The sequence below is a fragment of the Megalops cyprinoides genome, chromosome 12 (assembly GCF_013368585.1).
Source record: "Megalops cyprinoides isolate fMegCyp1 chromosome 12, fMegCyp1.pri, whole genome shotgun sequence".
Taxonomy (NCBI): domain Eukaryota; kingdom Metazoa; phylum Chordata; class Actinopteri; order Elopiformes; family Megalopidae; genus Megalops; species Megalops cyprinoides.
Window position 1 is genome coordinate 21,480,871 of NC_050594.1, and position 14,365 is coordinate 21,495,235.

General features: G+C 40.1%; 1 protein-coding gene across 1 annotated transcript; it reads left to right on the plus strand.

Annotated features, from left to right (window-relative positions):
- The first annotated feature begins 205 nt into the window (after positions 1-205).
- On the plus strand, positions 206-7,501 carry LOC118787200 (prostaglandin E2 receptor EP2 subtype-like). The gene is made up of 2 exons (XM_036542671.1): positions 206-1,478; positions 6,328-7,501. Exons 1-2 carry the CDS (start codon positions 669-671, stop codon positions 6,619-6,621), a joined length of 1,104 nt encoding a protein of 367 aa, XP_036398564.1. The 5' UTR covers positions 206-668; the 3' UTR covers positions 6,622-7,501.
- Positions 7,502-14,365: the final 6,864 nt, after the last annotated feature.

Here is a 14,365-nt window from a genome sequence, read left to right on the forward strand (position 1 = left end):
TGCTTGCAGTAATAGAAATATCAGTATTGTTCTACTTATTTTATGTACTATTTTAAAGCATGTTCATACTTGAAAAGGCATCTACAGTAGTTGGCGTTTTGAGGAGAGGGTGTGTCGACAGCTGGATGACGTCACCCCATCACTGACTTCGGACAGCTCATTCAGAGAGGAACCCATGGCTCATACGGACTGTCTCACCGTCGCTTCAGTGTATGGCAACCCGCGAGCCGCTCATTCAGAGAGGAACAACTCGGAGGGGACAAGAACCGTGTACTCTGACAGAAACATTTTCAGAAAAGGGAAACTTCCACATAGATCCTTCTGTACTACTTACGCACGTGAAAACGCTGAAGACGGATTTTTTTCATTGTGTGCGAAGGAGGAGTTTAGGCGTTCAGTTGAAGATATGTTTCGAATATCTCTGAGTTCAGAACTTTCAGCCCATGTGCAACTCGGTTATTAACATTTGAACACGGCGCCAAGAAGAAAAGGTGAACTCTTGTGGCGATTTCTCTAGCATTGAACTTTGCAGCTACTGGACAAATAAAGTCTCTCAGTTGTATGTTGCCATTGTGTTCTATTTGCTATATTAAAAAAGGAAGTTGTATGCCATAACAGAAAATAAAAAGGCAGCTGGAGAAATCCGGGGCAGTGGCGAAACTAGTCCTATGGAAGTAGTGAACATATCGGACACCTGCCATCAAAGGGAATTTATTGAGCCAGGAAGCCCGACCATCAGCGCGCTGATGTTCTCAGCGGGAGTGATCGGAAATGTAGTCGCTCTGCTCCTCTTGGAGATACGTCGGAGAAAGGACCAAAGCCGGCAGCGCCTGTCTCTGTTTCACGTGTTGGTGACCGCGCTGGTTGTTACGGACCTGATGGGAACGTGTCTCATTAGCCCTCTCGTGATGGCTTCTTATGCGACTAATATGACAATGATAGGTATGAGTGGCGACCTCACAGTGTGCAAATACTTTGGCTTTAGCATGACATTTTTTAGCCTGGCCACTTTGTCCATCCTTTTCGCTATGGCATTAGAGCGTTGCTTCTCCATAGGATACCCATACTTTTACGGGCGGCACATCACCAAGCGCTGCGGGTACGTCTCCATCCCGTTCATTTACTGCGTGTGCATAGTCTTCTGTCTGCTGCCTTTCCTTGGTTTCGGCGATTACGTACAATACTGCCCGGGAACGTGGTGCTTCATCGACATGAACCCCCCACAATACCACCACAAAGTTTACGCCAACGTGTACGCTACCGTAATGCTTTTAATTATCACCTCCATAGCGGGTTGTAACGCGTTTGTCGTCTATCACCTGGTCCTCATGTATCGGAGACGCAAAGTGAACCGAGGATCCATGGTGTCAAGGAACAGAAGGGACCGAAGGTCTTTCTCCATGGCTGAGGAGGTCGAGCACCTCATTCTCATGGTCTTCATGACAGTGGCTTTCGTGATTTGCTCACTTCCGTTAATGGTAAGACGAACGAACATGCTTTATTGTGCAGTTGCAATTTCATTTTTGATTTGGGGCTGACACTCCATTAGAAGTGGTTAACGCTGGCCTAATACATTCTTTCTCTGTTGTAAGCGGAGTTGACCGCCAGATTTTGATGCTAAAATCATTACCAAGCATAACAATGCAGACTTTGAGAATTGATTCATTTACTTTAATCCAGAAATCCACAAGAAAACACAATTTACCTTGTGGGTGCCATTTGATATTTCACCGATTATTATACATTTTGGCACACAAAGAGGATATTGAGTTTTTATGTCTAACGAAATAGCTGTAGACATTAGGCCAGTTCTTTACCCTGGAGCTGTTCGGCATGTTTTGTACTTTAGTGTGCTATAAAGGCGTGTACTTTTACTTTGTTTAAATGTAGGTGACCTCGCATTCAATGATTTATATGCGCCATATCAGATTGTATTTCTCAAAAAATATATGCATGTATATAATTGTAATTTAGGCAAAAAAATGACAACAAATATTATTCTGTATGTACTAAAATTGCTGTTGCTGTTGTATTCCACGAGAGGAGACAAATAGGAAATCACACGCACATCTAATAGACTAATAAGTAAAGGTGTAGTGTAAGAAAAGTTATTTAAACTCAAGAAAACCAAGGTGTCCGTACAAAGTTCACATGTTTGCAGATTTAATGATCAAAGAGTTTTTGATCAGAAAAAGGGCTTCTCTTAACATTGTCAGTAGTAGACATCTGTAGAATGTTCCCTTATCATTCGGCCTTGAAAAAAACCCGTAATCAAGTTTTTCATTCGGCTACAGGTCGAGCAAGCAGCACAATTTGCCTTTAAACGCTGGTAACGCTGGTGTTGGTTTGCGTTTTAACTGTTAGTCAAATAATCTGCAAAATTTGAAATGGGTTGGAATTTTTTCCAAACGTAAAACTTATGGAGGATATGAGATGAGATTCTTTCTGATACTTCTACACTTGAGATATCCATGCATTTTATTACCACCGTTAGGTAATTTTGCGGTAGGATACTAGGACCGCTGCACGGCTTTATTGTTAAATAGGGTTCTGGGGAAGAGTTTAAGGCTTGTGGCCTTAGGACTTGAACCTTGTTAACAGCTAAATTATGAAAGAGGTCCTAGACACGTCTCATTACACACTCAGTAGACAAACATTACATTCTTCGTTAATTTCGGTGATCACTACTTGGAGAGGATAAAGACCTATCGTGTGTATGTTTGTAAATTACACAGAAGTTAATGTAATAGCAGTGGGGAAAACTCAAGCTGTTGGAAACGTAATGAAATTTATAGAACCAAAATCCCAGTGGAATTCTTTGTAAGAATCCATGTATTGTATTACTCCCTGGCATACAAAAGTCCCCTAAATTACGTTGTAAATCATCATTTACTTAATTACATTGAAGACCTGGTCATTATGGCAAATTGGCTTTCTGATTCAATGAAGATGGAAAACTTGTCCATTTCCAGGTTACCAGTTTCCTGATGTCGCTAACCTGATACAACTTGATGTAGGAGTAGTCTCCCCTGTACATATTTGAAACACTAGGTACCAAACAGAAAGCAACCCAAAATCTATTGCCTCACTTCTGCTTCCCATCTCAAAACAAAACATGATCATGCTTATTGTGGAAAAATATTGTTGTTATCATAGTCTAGCCTGGAGAAAGGTAAGATGGACAGATCGCAAATGAAATTGTTCTTGTGACAATGACGGGAAATGCTGCGCAAGTGTTGTCGTTTGAAGGAGTTGCTCAAGAAGGAAGGAAGCTGACGGCACAATGTAGCTGGCCAAGTGGTGTCCTTCAGGTCTGTGGCTGTGTCCCCTTGTGTCACAGGAGGAAAAAATGGTAACCACAGAGGGGCAACACCGGTATATTTCGAGAAGAACAATGATCTCTCTGCAGTTCACCTTATAGATGGTTCAATAGGTACTAATTCCATGGTGCACGTTTGTTTGCAGTGGGGTTGATGCTGTGCGTTGGGGTTGATTCTCTGAAGTTCAGACCCCTGGAAGGATATTGCAAACCTAAGGAAGGCACATGATTGGTGAAGAGATGGCTAGATGAAAAGTCCCAAGTGAATAAAGTGCCATTAGCCACTAGACTTTATGGCGATATCATGAATTGTGGTCATTGAATATTATAAATATTGTGGTCATTAAATTTGAGCTGAAATAATAGCTTGATAGATATGCCATTTGATATGCAAAGAGATGCAAATAACACAGTGATGCTCACACAGTTGTACACTACTGTGACATAAAATAGGCAGGCCTTACAGCATAACAAAAACTGGTGGCACATATAAGTTACAGTATATCTGTAGGTCACCTCTAGCATAATGTACTGCAGGGGGTGTTTAGTTCAGCCCACAGTCTTCATCAGTCCCCTGATGAAACCCTAATCCTATCTGTACTATCATTTAGTATGCACCCTTTCCCGTTTAGAAACTCTAGATAACATGAATAATTAAAACAGCACTCAGCACAATCAAATATTCCAAGTGTGTGTTTGATGTAATTATTTTCTACAGCTCATTATACAACGTCATCTAGTGCTTTATACCTTTTAGGCTGAAAGACAAAAAAGGAGTAGAGAAGCTTTAATATTCACAGATTATTATTTCATTTTCAAACCAGTGGCAACATGATACATTAGATATGAGTGCAGGAGAATCTTAAATGTAAGCTTTGCAAAGGCTCAATAGATTATATTTCAGTACATTTACTTACTAGACTACTCTTATCTAGTGTGACTTATATACCTTACATCTTTATATGTCATCCTTTCATACAGCAGGACATTTTACTGAATGTCATTTGGGGTAAGTACCATGGCCAAGGGTACAAGGGAAGTGCCCTATGCAGGAAATAAACCCGCAACTTTTGGATTAGAAGCCTTACTCCTTACAATTACACCTTATGGCTGCCCAAAGTGTAGTGTATGTGTAAGCTTTGCATATCCACATTACAAACAAGTAAATTCAGTGTCTCATGCTCTTTGCAAGAACACTCTAAAAATCATGACATGATGTGCAAATAACCAAGTTAAAGTATCACACTACTGAAGCACAAAAAGCGCAAGAGGTTTAATTCCTTATTAAGAACAGTGGTCGATACAGAGTCTGATAAATGTATCTACTTTGCCTCTTTTTGGAGGAGCACTCTGTCATCTCTCCTAGGACTGTGTGTAATTTTCTCCATAGTCTAAAACTGATGTTGGACAGCATAATGGTTTTTTTTCTGCATGTAATGGGATGCTTATGGGAACATGATATTTTCCCTTCTGACAGAGCTCTTTTGTTTGTTCATCCATTTGTGAAGGGCGCATGGTTTTACCTGCTTATAACAGAGAGACCCGGCATTGAAGAGTATTTGTAACTTTTTGAGATGAATTTTTGCACTGCTGGTGTGAAACTGTGCTCACACTGGTCATGGCCCAAAGGTTGTGTAGGGGAATGAAGGATGGCTGGTTTATGATACTGCCGTGCAGGTATGGACAGCATGCACTTAATGAGTCAGGATTATATAATGTACCAGAACGCTGTCAGACGAAGCCAGAAATTGTTGCGGGGAGTATGAATCTTCGCAGTTTAAAGCCATTGATGTGGTTGCAGTAAGTCCATGTTCTGATATTTTGATCAATTATGAGTAGAAGCAAAGCGACAAGCTCCATGCCACAAAGAAACTGGAATAAAATAATCTCCTCTGAGTACCAAGGATGCCGTCCTTTTCAATTTGTCCTTTGATAGAGGACCCTTTTTCCACTGTACTGGATTAGCTGTTTTTCTATAACCTACTATACTGTTGCCATGTATTTGGGTTATTTTTTTTTCTGTATGTTGACTTTAACAGTTACGCTGGTGTCAATATCCCTGGAGTACACAAGCATTGTTCCAGTCAGAATCTGTAGTCAACACGCTCCACTCATAGCCCTTAATCAGTACACCATAATTTAGGCAGTGCTAGAAAGACAATATTGAGGGAATCTAGATAGCATTAATTGCTGTTACTGAGGGAATCTAAGTGCTTTAGCTTGTGAACTGACCACCTCAGAAAGCCGTAGACTCAACAAAACTACTCAGAGGACAATGGTAATATTATGATTGTTTTTGGGCATTGCCCAGAGACAATTTAGCGCACTTTCACTTCAACATCTGTGAATCACATTGGAAAATCCAGAAGCGCAGCTGCTGAGTAAAATTGGCAGCAAGTGTGGTATAAGAATGTGTGTGTCATTTGAATACAGAGTTATAAAATTAGTGAGACAGTCATTTTCCGCTCATTTCTGTGGGATGAAATGGGACAGAAATCAACACCAATACCCAGATGAGTTGTAATGTTAAGGGAAAACGGAATATTTTTATTGGATGACCTGTCTCCAAGATATGCCTGAAGTCTGTATTTTTTGAAAATGAACATTTTCTAGGGTCAAGTAACCAAGGCATCACAATTAGCAACATTTACCACTGAGTATATTTTTAAATTCTAATATAGATGTTATTATATTCATTGAATGATTAAATATATAAATGTATAAGATCATAAATTAGATCATCACCAAATGGAGACTGTCTGTATTAGTTTGAAGTAATTTAATGTCATAACCATTGTTCAGTTATAAAATTAGAGCTGAGTTTTCATGTAAACTTAACTGATATACTTTGGCATCCTACTTTTAAATATTTTGAATGTGTTTATTATAATGTCTTGCTTTAAAAACACAACAATTTAATTGCATACACCACAGTCATGACATGCTGGCAAACATTCTTGTTTTGGAAAGCAGTGATAGTGACTGACTGGGTTTCCACCTCCGCCTAGGTTCGCGTCTACATAAACTCCACTGGGCAGAGGAAGGAGAGCCACAAGACTGACCTCATCGCCCTGCGCTTCCTGTCTGTCAACTCCATCATCGACCCCTGGGTGTTCATCATCCTCAGCCCGTCTGTCCTGCGCTTCCTCTGGGGGGTACTGTGCAAAAGCCCGGACCTGCGCCACGGAGGGGTAGTGTTCAGCTCCTCCCTAGGGAAGGAGTCGCACATCCAGCATGAACTCTGCCCCCGCACCAGCACCACAGAGATTTCAAAGCTACAGGGCCTCGGTCAGATGGTGTGATTTGGTCACGCTAACTGCTCAGACAGGTCCCAAGGAAGTGGCCTGCTGTGAAGCCAAGTGACCACCGTGCGCACGCCATGTGGTTTAGGTCTAGGTCAGGACTTGTCAAGCTATTGAAGTGAAAGCCAAGAAATCAGACAAGTCACATCCTACACATTTCACTACATATGGACTTGCACGGAAATGTGGTTTGTTTGTTTCTTTAATAGTTCCTTTGTTTTGATTTGCTGAAGGCAGTGAGTTTTAGCTTGCAATGTGACTTGGACAGAGCGATAGGGTGAAAGACGTCAGAAAAATTGTTCTCTTAAGGACCATAGAAATGTCTTGATGATAGCACATCTTGTCTCAAGATATTTTTAAAGTCACGACATTTCCTCAAGCAAAAGCATACCATATGATTTAAAAATGTTTCAGATGGATTACATGCATTTGTTATGGTCACATGTCATTTGTAAGCCTTAGGTCACAGCAACAAAGTTCCATGAGCTCTTTGTGTTATGACAGGTCATCCTGCTCTCATAGGGTTGAATGGAATGAACAGCACATCTCCGTGCAGAACAGCACACCTCTGTGACGTATGTCAGTATTACATATGCCTGCCTTGGGCCTGCAGTGGTCCACCTCAGATCTCAGACTGCTTCAACACCATGTCTGCCTGTCTCATGGTTTTACATCACTGCTGGAATTTCCATGGTACTGAGAGGGCATGGTAAGGGAGTTATGTGCTGAGTCACTTAGCAGGAGCCGGGTGTTCAGTGCGATTGTGTGGGTGTGCTTTGAAAGAGTGGTGTGACAGCACAGTCTTAGCCTGCTCTTGCCTCTGATTTCCATCAGTAAGCTGTTCATTCTACTATGACTGAGAACCCCAGTCAGGGCAGCAGAAGTCCACACTGTATGCACAACATTGGTGAAATGGAAAGCTACAACATACTGCTGTGGATTAAGCCGATCTTAAATTGTTGCTGCGTGAGTAAAAATATGTGTAATGTGCACTGAAATTACACGATGTCATAGAGTCATAACAGATATAGGCAACTTCATGTATTGTTTTGTTATGTTGTGTCGAGTTATATTATATCACTTTTATTATGTTAAAGTGTGTCATGTAACCTTGCTCTGTAAATCAGTGTGGATAAGTGTGCCTGTAATTAAATGATAATAATAATAATAAGGTAATGTTTTGTTATGCTTAACTGTTATGGCTGTTGTTATTCTGTACTGTAGTATTTTTGCACTGAGCTATGAAACAATGTAAACCATAAATGTATGTGCATGTCTGTCAAGCCTGCTCCTGAGCTGCTTTTCTGATCAAGGCTTTTACTATGGAAGAGGTTCTCATTTATCAAATATCAAATCAGCAATTCTTAGCTCAAACATCTGAAAATTGCTCGACAAGTAAGCATTTTCAGTTTCAGGGCCAAGTAGAATAGATAACCATAAGGAAAGCCAACATTTACAACACAAATTATTAACTAAATGTGGAATCACTTCCTGTTTTCGCTTTGGAAATATTAATTAACGTAGTTAATCAGTAGTAGAAAGCACTTTATTAGCAAAAAGAAAACAGCAGCGTAAGACAAAGCTATGGTGGGAACTGAGGCCTCTGAACATAAATGCACTAGAGTTAATTTCTGTTATCATAAGTCCCCCTCCTACACAAAGAGGAAGTTAAGTTAGGCTTAGCTGCAATCCTACTGGGGGTTTGGGAGAAAAGCAGGCACGGCAAAATGAAGCCTGCTTTCCCACAGGTCGAAGCAGCAGATACCACATGTTCTGGCTGTACCAGAGCTCAGACATCTGTGGTCCTTATCTTTCAAATTCCCAGAGTTTACAATTTTCTCTTTTTAATTTTATAAGAAAGACATGTTCACCTTCAACATAACTTTTGAACCAGTGGTGTTGTTAGGTCCGGGGCTATAGCCCTGAATATTTTAAGCTTAGCCTGAATATTTTCGCCCTGAAAAAGGAGGTGTTCATAGCAAAACAACAGACAGACTGTGTCACAGAACGGAACTTGACTTGCAGCATCCGAAGGTGTGATAATATTTATTTATTATAAAGGTAGATATAACCTCCTCAACCTACCAATGCCGATCTCCCTTTAGAAAAAAAGACAAATTTGACTTAGCCCCAGATCTTTTCAATAGCTAGAAACATCCTTGTTTTGAACCTTTACCCACACATCTATATCGTGCCGGATATTCATCTGAAGTCACCTTCAAGAAGTCAGTGTTCTAAAAACAAGATATACTTAAGCATTGCGTTGTCTTACGGTCACATAAAATGCCCACAGTTTTGGATCAAAGGGTAATCCATTTCGCAAGATGTCAAAGTTTGGTAGTAGGGAAGGTCGGTTCACAGTTTCTACACACACCATGAGGAAGCTGGAAATTTGTCTTGTGGTTTTCGCGAAGCTTTGGAGCATGTCTCCTGTGGGTGTACTTGGAGGGAAAGAAATGCCAAACCTGTTCTAACAGCCTTGCTGTTCTCCCTGAGCCTCTCCCCGATTTCATAATCACTCAGTGTAAGTTGGATGTATTTCAAAGAACAGCTCAGCCTCACCTGAACACTAAGACACTAATGTGTGAGAATTAGATTTTTTCTGAGTGATACAGGCTGGTATAAGATTAAAATGCCACAACCAATTGGTGGAGTCTTTTATTTCAAAGGCTAAACTAACTCATTGCAAAGGACAACAATGTGTCATGGTAGGCTGCACTGGTTGACTATCCCATGATGCATTACTTCCTTATTTAACCTGTGTTTCCTAATGTGTGCCATGTGTTTGGATGAGTTATACCTTTTGTGCCTTAAAGTTTGTGTCCTCAGATATGTGTACGATGTCCTTCATGTGCTGATAGTGTAATGTATTCCAGGTTTGCCATTAACTTAAAAAATGTATATTGTGATCCAAGAAGTTTGAAACAAATGACATTGTAATATAATATAATATAATATAATCTTTGGTCTTGGTGATCTCATCTGTAATGTGTTCTTGTATAGTTTAAACATTGTGTGTCAGTTGCCTTCTTTGTATAAAACTGTAGCCTTAAAACATATACCAATAATGGGAAGCTTGTGGAATATTTTGTTTTTGTATCCATACTTTATATTTTCTGTCCATTATGCTATTTTTCCCTTAGCAACGTTTTCTCATAATAAGAGTAATCAGCCTTAAGAAAACCAGAACGGTATCTGTGTACATTGGGAGTGCTCTCTTCCTCCATGGTAATTTCATTTAGAAGAGTTTATCAGCATTGACAAATTGGATTACTTTTCAGTCAGAGGGGCAATTCGCACTGTTGGAGGAAGCGCTTGTCCATGACTCTGCGTTTATTGCATTGACCCAGCCCATTTTGTACTGCGTTTTCACAGGCAGGGGCAGGAAACAGCTGTACCGAATGTGAGGAGATAGTGGAGTCATAGGAGCAGACACACACACACACACACACACACACACACACACGCACACACGCACACATAGAGGGAACACCATAAGCCCAAGATAAATTACTTTGTAGTGTTTTCTTTAAGGAGTATGACAGAGAATTATTTAATGATTTGCTAGGCAGAAGACTTGAGTTTTCCCTAGTCTCATTAGCCTAACAAGTAGTATGAGAGAATGGCAGTGCTCTCACCTGTATCTCTTGCAATGGTAGGCCTTGCTGTGTTTGTCCAGGTTTGCACAAGCTTTCAATAAGCTCCACAGTGGCATGTTTTCATGATTACTTAGGTGGGCTACTATATTAACAAATGAATCAGAGGCAGCTTCTCTTGATTACTCAGAGCAGACTGGAAAAAATATTGAAAACACTTTTCAGACACTCTTGGTAGTATTAGGCCAAGGGTAACAGTCGCAAGGATTGAATGGATTGAATTTTGGTGGAATGGAACCAGACTGTAGCACTCAAGCAAGAGTACAAAGCCACCATTAGAAATCACTGGTTACTTCAGTTAACACAAACATGAATGAATGGCTTACTCACAGTTTTCCTCACCATTACACCCCAGCAATCCATGAAAGCCAATCACACTGGTTTATGTTAAAGGAACAAGCTGTAGCCATAACAAAATGAATGTCTGTGGATAAAAAAGCAAGTAAAAGTCAATAACCTAAATTATGTGCTTCCTACTGTTTACATAAGTAGCTTACTTCCTGTAACCTGATTCAGCCTGTAACTGCCTCAAGATCAATACAAATAGGATTAAAAAAGGTATTATCTTTCAAGTTTTCATTTTTTGTAAGCATTAAAAGCCAGAACAAACAAACAAAGGCTATTGGTTTTCATGAACAGAATTATCCTATTCCCCCGACAGCATGCATCAACAGCTGGATGATTTCAGACAGGAATTAAACTGATATTATCCAGCTACATTCAAACAGAACGCAAAGACCAGCACAGATTCTGGACCCTGTCACTGCCTCTAGAAATGCAGCTGGCTGCAAATAAATACTGTTATACATAAACGTGTTTCAGTATGTGTTTACACACATGTATATGTGCTCAATGACCACAGTACACTACGTCATATTACAATGAGCTCATCAGTACATGCTGGACAGTCACAAAGCTCTGTTCTTTGGCCATATGAGATTCGATCAATACATTGAAAAATTTGTTCATCAATTAAGCTTATCTACAAAGCTGTACTTCTTACCAGAAAAGCCGTAATGAGCCAGTTCACTAAGCTGTTTGTCACTTGTCTCATAGCCTGGGAAAAACTGAAATAACAGACCATGAAATCAAAATAATTTGGCCAGGATTCAAAAATATTTTATCTCATGAAAAAAAGCAACAACAGAATGTCCCTCTGATTTTGAGCTATTTCCAGATTCTTGCATAACAGCTCTCTTACTTTGAGAATTTTTATGTTCTTTGAAAGATTTCTAACTTTGAAAGATCTGAAGGCTTTATAACTATACCAACCTCATAAACTATGTCAAATTCAGCTTGCTTTTTGAAAGCATCCCTTTGCCCAGCTCCAAGACATGCGGTCCATTCATTTGACTTGTCCAAATGTGAAATACAACTGTGCAACAGCTGTAAAGAATTATGAAATGTATAACAGTCAGAAGAGAACAAACTGATGCACCAAGAGAATGAATTCATTGCTTCTCAAAATGTACTTTCATTTTGAGACCTCTGCAGTTATATAGTTACTGTTATATAGTTAATTGTAACAAATACTGACAGGCAGTACCATCTTTCTATTAAACAGATCAAACACATCAGCCAATGAACATGGCAAAAAACTGAGCTGAATAAGTTAAATAAATGTTCTCCTGATTCAGTCATTAGTGTGTTAAAGCTAAAGCTATTACTAACAATAACAGGCACAGTAAATTTTAACATCACACCTAAATATTGCAGTGTAATAACAGAAAGGGTTAAATAAATGCTGCTCTAGGCACTATTATAAAACAATAAGTTAGACATTACAACATCTTTCCCTTTCTGTTCATTTGTACAGAAAGGGAGTTCCCACTTTAAAATAGACAGAATGGTTACCTAATTCAGGAATGTCCAGAATATCCACTCTAACCTCCTGAGAGAGTGGCAGTGTCCCCACATTTATGAGAACTCAAAGAGCTGTGACACTGCCCAAGAAGACTTTTCATTTCAAACCACAAGCTGTTGTGAAAAAAATTTCTTCCCACAGGGCCATGAGATGATCAAATCACTTCAGGTTAACTGCTGAGGATTAAGAAGCAGCCTTTGTTTCTGACAAGAGCCACACAAATATTATTTACTATAGAACATCATTTCAGTGGAAATTGTCACAAAGCATTGAACATCGGACATAGTGCATGATAGGGAGGCAATCGAAATACCAGAAAACCAAGGGGCAATTAACTGGACAATTACCCAGGAATAGATGCTCAAGAGACTCCTGGAATACATTGGAAATGTTAACAATGGAACAACATGAAAAATAATGTATCCATTCATTGCATCAGTTCAAGTCTATGGGCAGTGTGGTGGAGACAGGATAGCATGTTTGCCTCAGGCAAGCCATGAGGAGGGACCCTCCATCTAACGGTAGCCAGGGCAAAAACATATGGTTTTACAGCACAGTGATAGTCCGAACATCTTTTCTATTGAAGCAGGTAAATCAGCGGGTGAGGCCACACAAGCCCTGTATGTATTATACATATCATACTTCCTGTTATATATCTGAGGTTGTGTTAACACATCCCAGACTGAAAGAGGGCATTGTCTCATCTCCTAGAGACTGAGGCCAATGACATTCGTGCCTCATTTTTCATTTTACAGGCTTGTCAAAGTACCCCTTTGCAGGACATTTGCTCTTGGTAGATAAGCGTGTATCGTATCAGGGAGGACATATGGGTTATCTGCAAACATTTTCATTTTGGATTTATTTCCCCAGAAACAGGAAGTATGAGCCAACAGAGTGCTTTCGACCTGTGTGCTTGGAGAGCGAGACAATAAAGCCAAGGGATTTTTCTCATCCCTTGGCACAACCAGTGCATTTCTGGGACTGAGAACAACATGCTGGGCTGCAGTGGAGTAGTGGTCAGGGTACCAGTGTGAAACAATATGCAAGGCAGCTGTGTGGACCAGCGGTATTTTATATTTGGAGTAATAAGTATTTTATAACTGGCAGAAAAACCTATGCAATCACAAATACAATCACAGGCAATGTATTTATCCTTCTAATTGATTCCCAGTGTCAGTCTCATTTTGGTTAACTCAATTTCTCTGCAGGCAGTTAATGCATATTATCAATTTAGTAAACTAGATGAAATTCTGCTGAAACAAGAACAAATGCGATGAATGGCAGGACTTTGTATATGTTTGTTCTGCATGTGCAAATCAGTACTTTCACTTGAAGTATTTGAAAGAGTAGGACAGTGGTTCAACCGCACAAGAGGACTGTGTCCTCTGGAATACAGTCCACTTCAGAGGCAATGTCTTCCCTCTGAAACACACAAACAACATTCCAATTATTGCCCTTCAGGATAAGGAAGACCTCCAGCTTCCTCTTGCTAATTGATGAAGTTTGCCAAGAGTCCAAGCCAGGTCTTAGTGCGAGCTAATAGATAGAATGAGAAGTGTAAATAAGCTATACCAGCTGACATGCTGGGCTTTTAACGAGAATTATAACCCATCCAAAAGCAGACATGTTTGGTTATTATATCAGCTTTTGTTTCATAACAAAAACTGACCTTGAATAGTGGGTGGAAATAGACAGAGTTGTGAAACAACACACAGACCTAACAGCTGGCGGGTCTCTCCAAGAGTCCAGCTCAGTGCCTGGAGGGCAGCCATGTCTGCCTCCTGCTGGCTCAATTACATTCACTGGACAAATTGAACATTACCATACATGCTGCTGGATGTTTATAATTCAGATCTCTTAAGTCGTCTGCTTAATAAGACATGGAACATTGGGTTTAAAGATACAGGGTTTCCTCAATTAATAGAGGGCCTGTATAGGAGCCTGCAATAAGATCAGGATCTGGGCCCTGGCAGCTTGTACTTCACGCTCCAGACTATGATTCCTTCATATGCTGGGGCGATGGCTATGCCTAAGGCTAAGGCTAAGGCTAAGGCTCTACATTAAGGCTCTTTCCTGTTTTTCTTTGTGGAGGAAGTGGCATTGGTCAGATTTTACTAGGAGGTGAAAGGAGTCTCAGCACCACCACCTCCCCTACCTCCCTCAGTAGGAGGATATCACTCTTCACCCAGTGTTCTGTTTTTTTTTTTTTAAACTTAAAATGTGC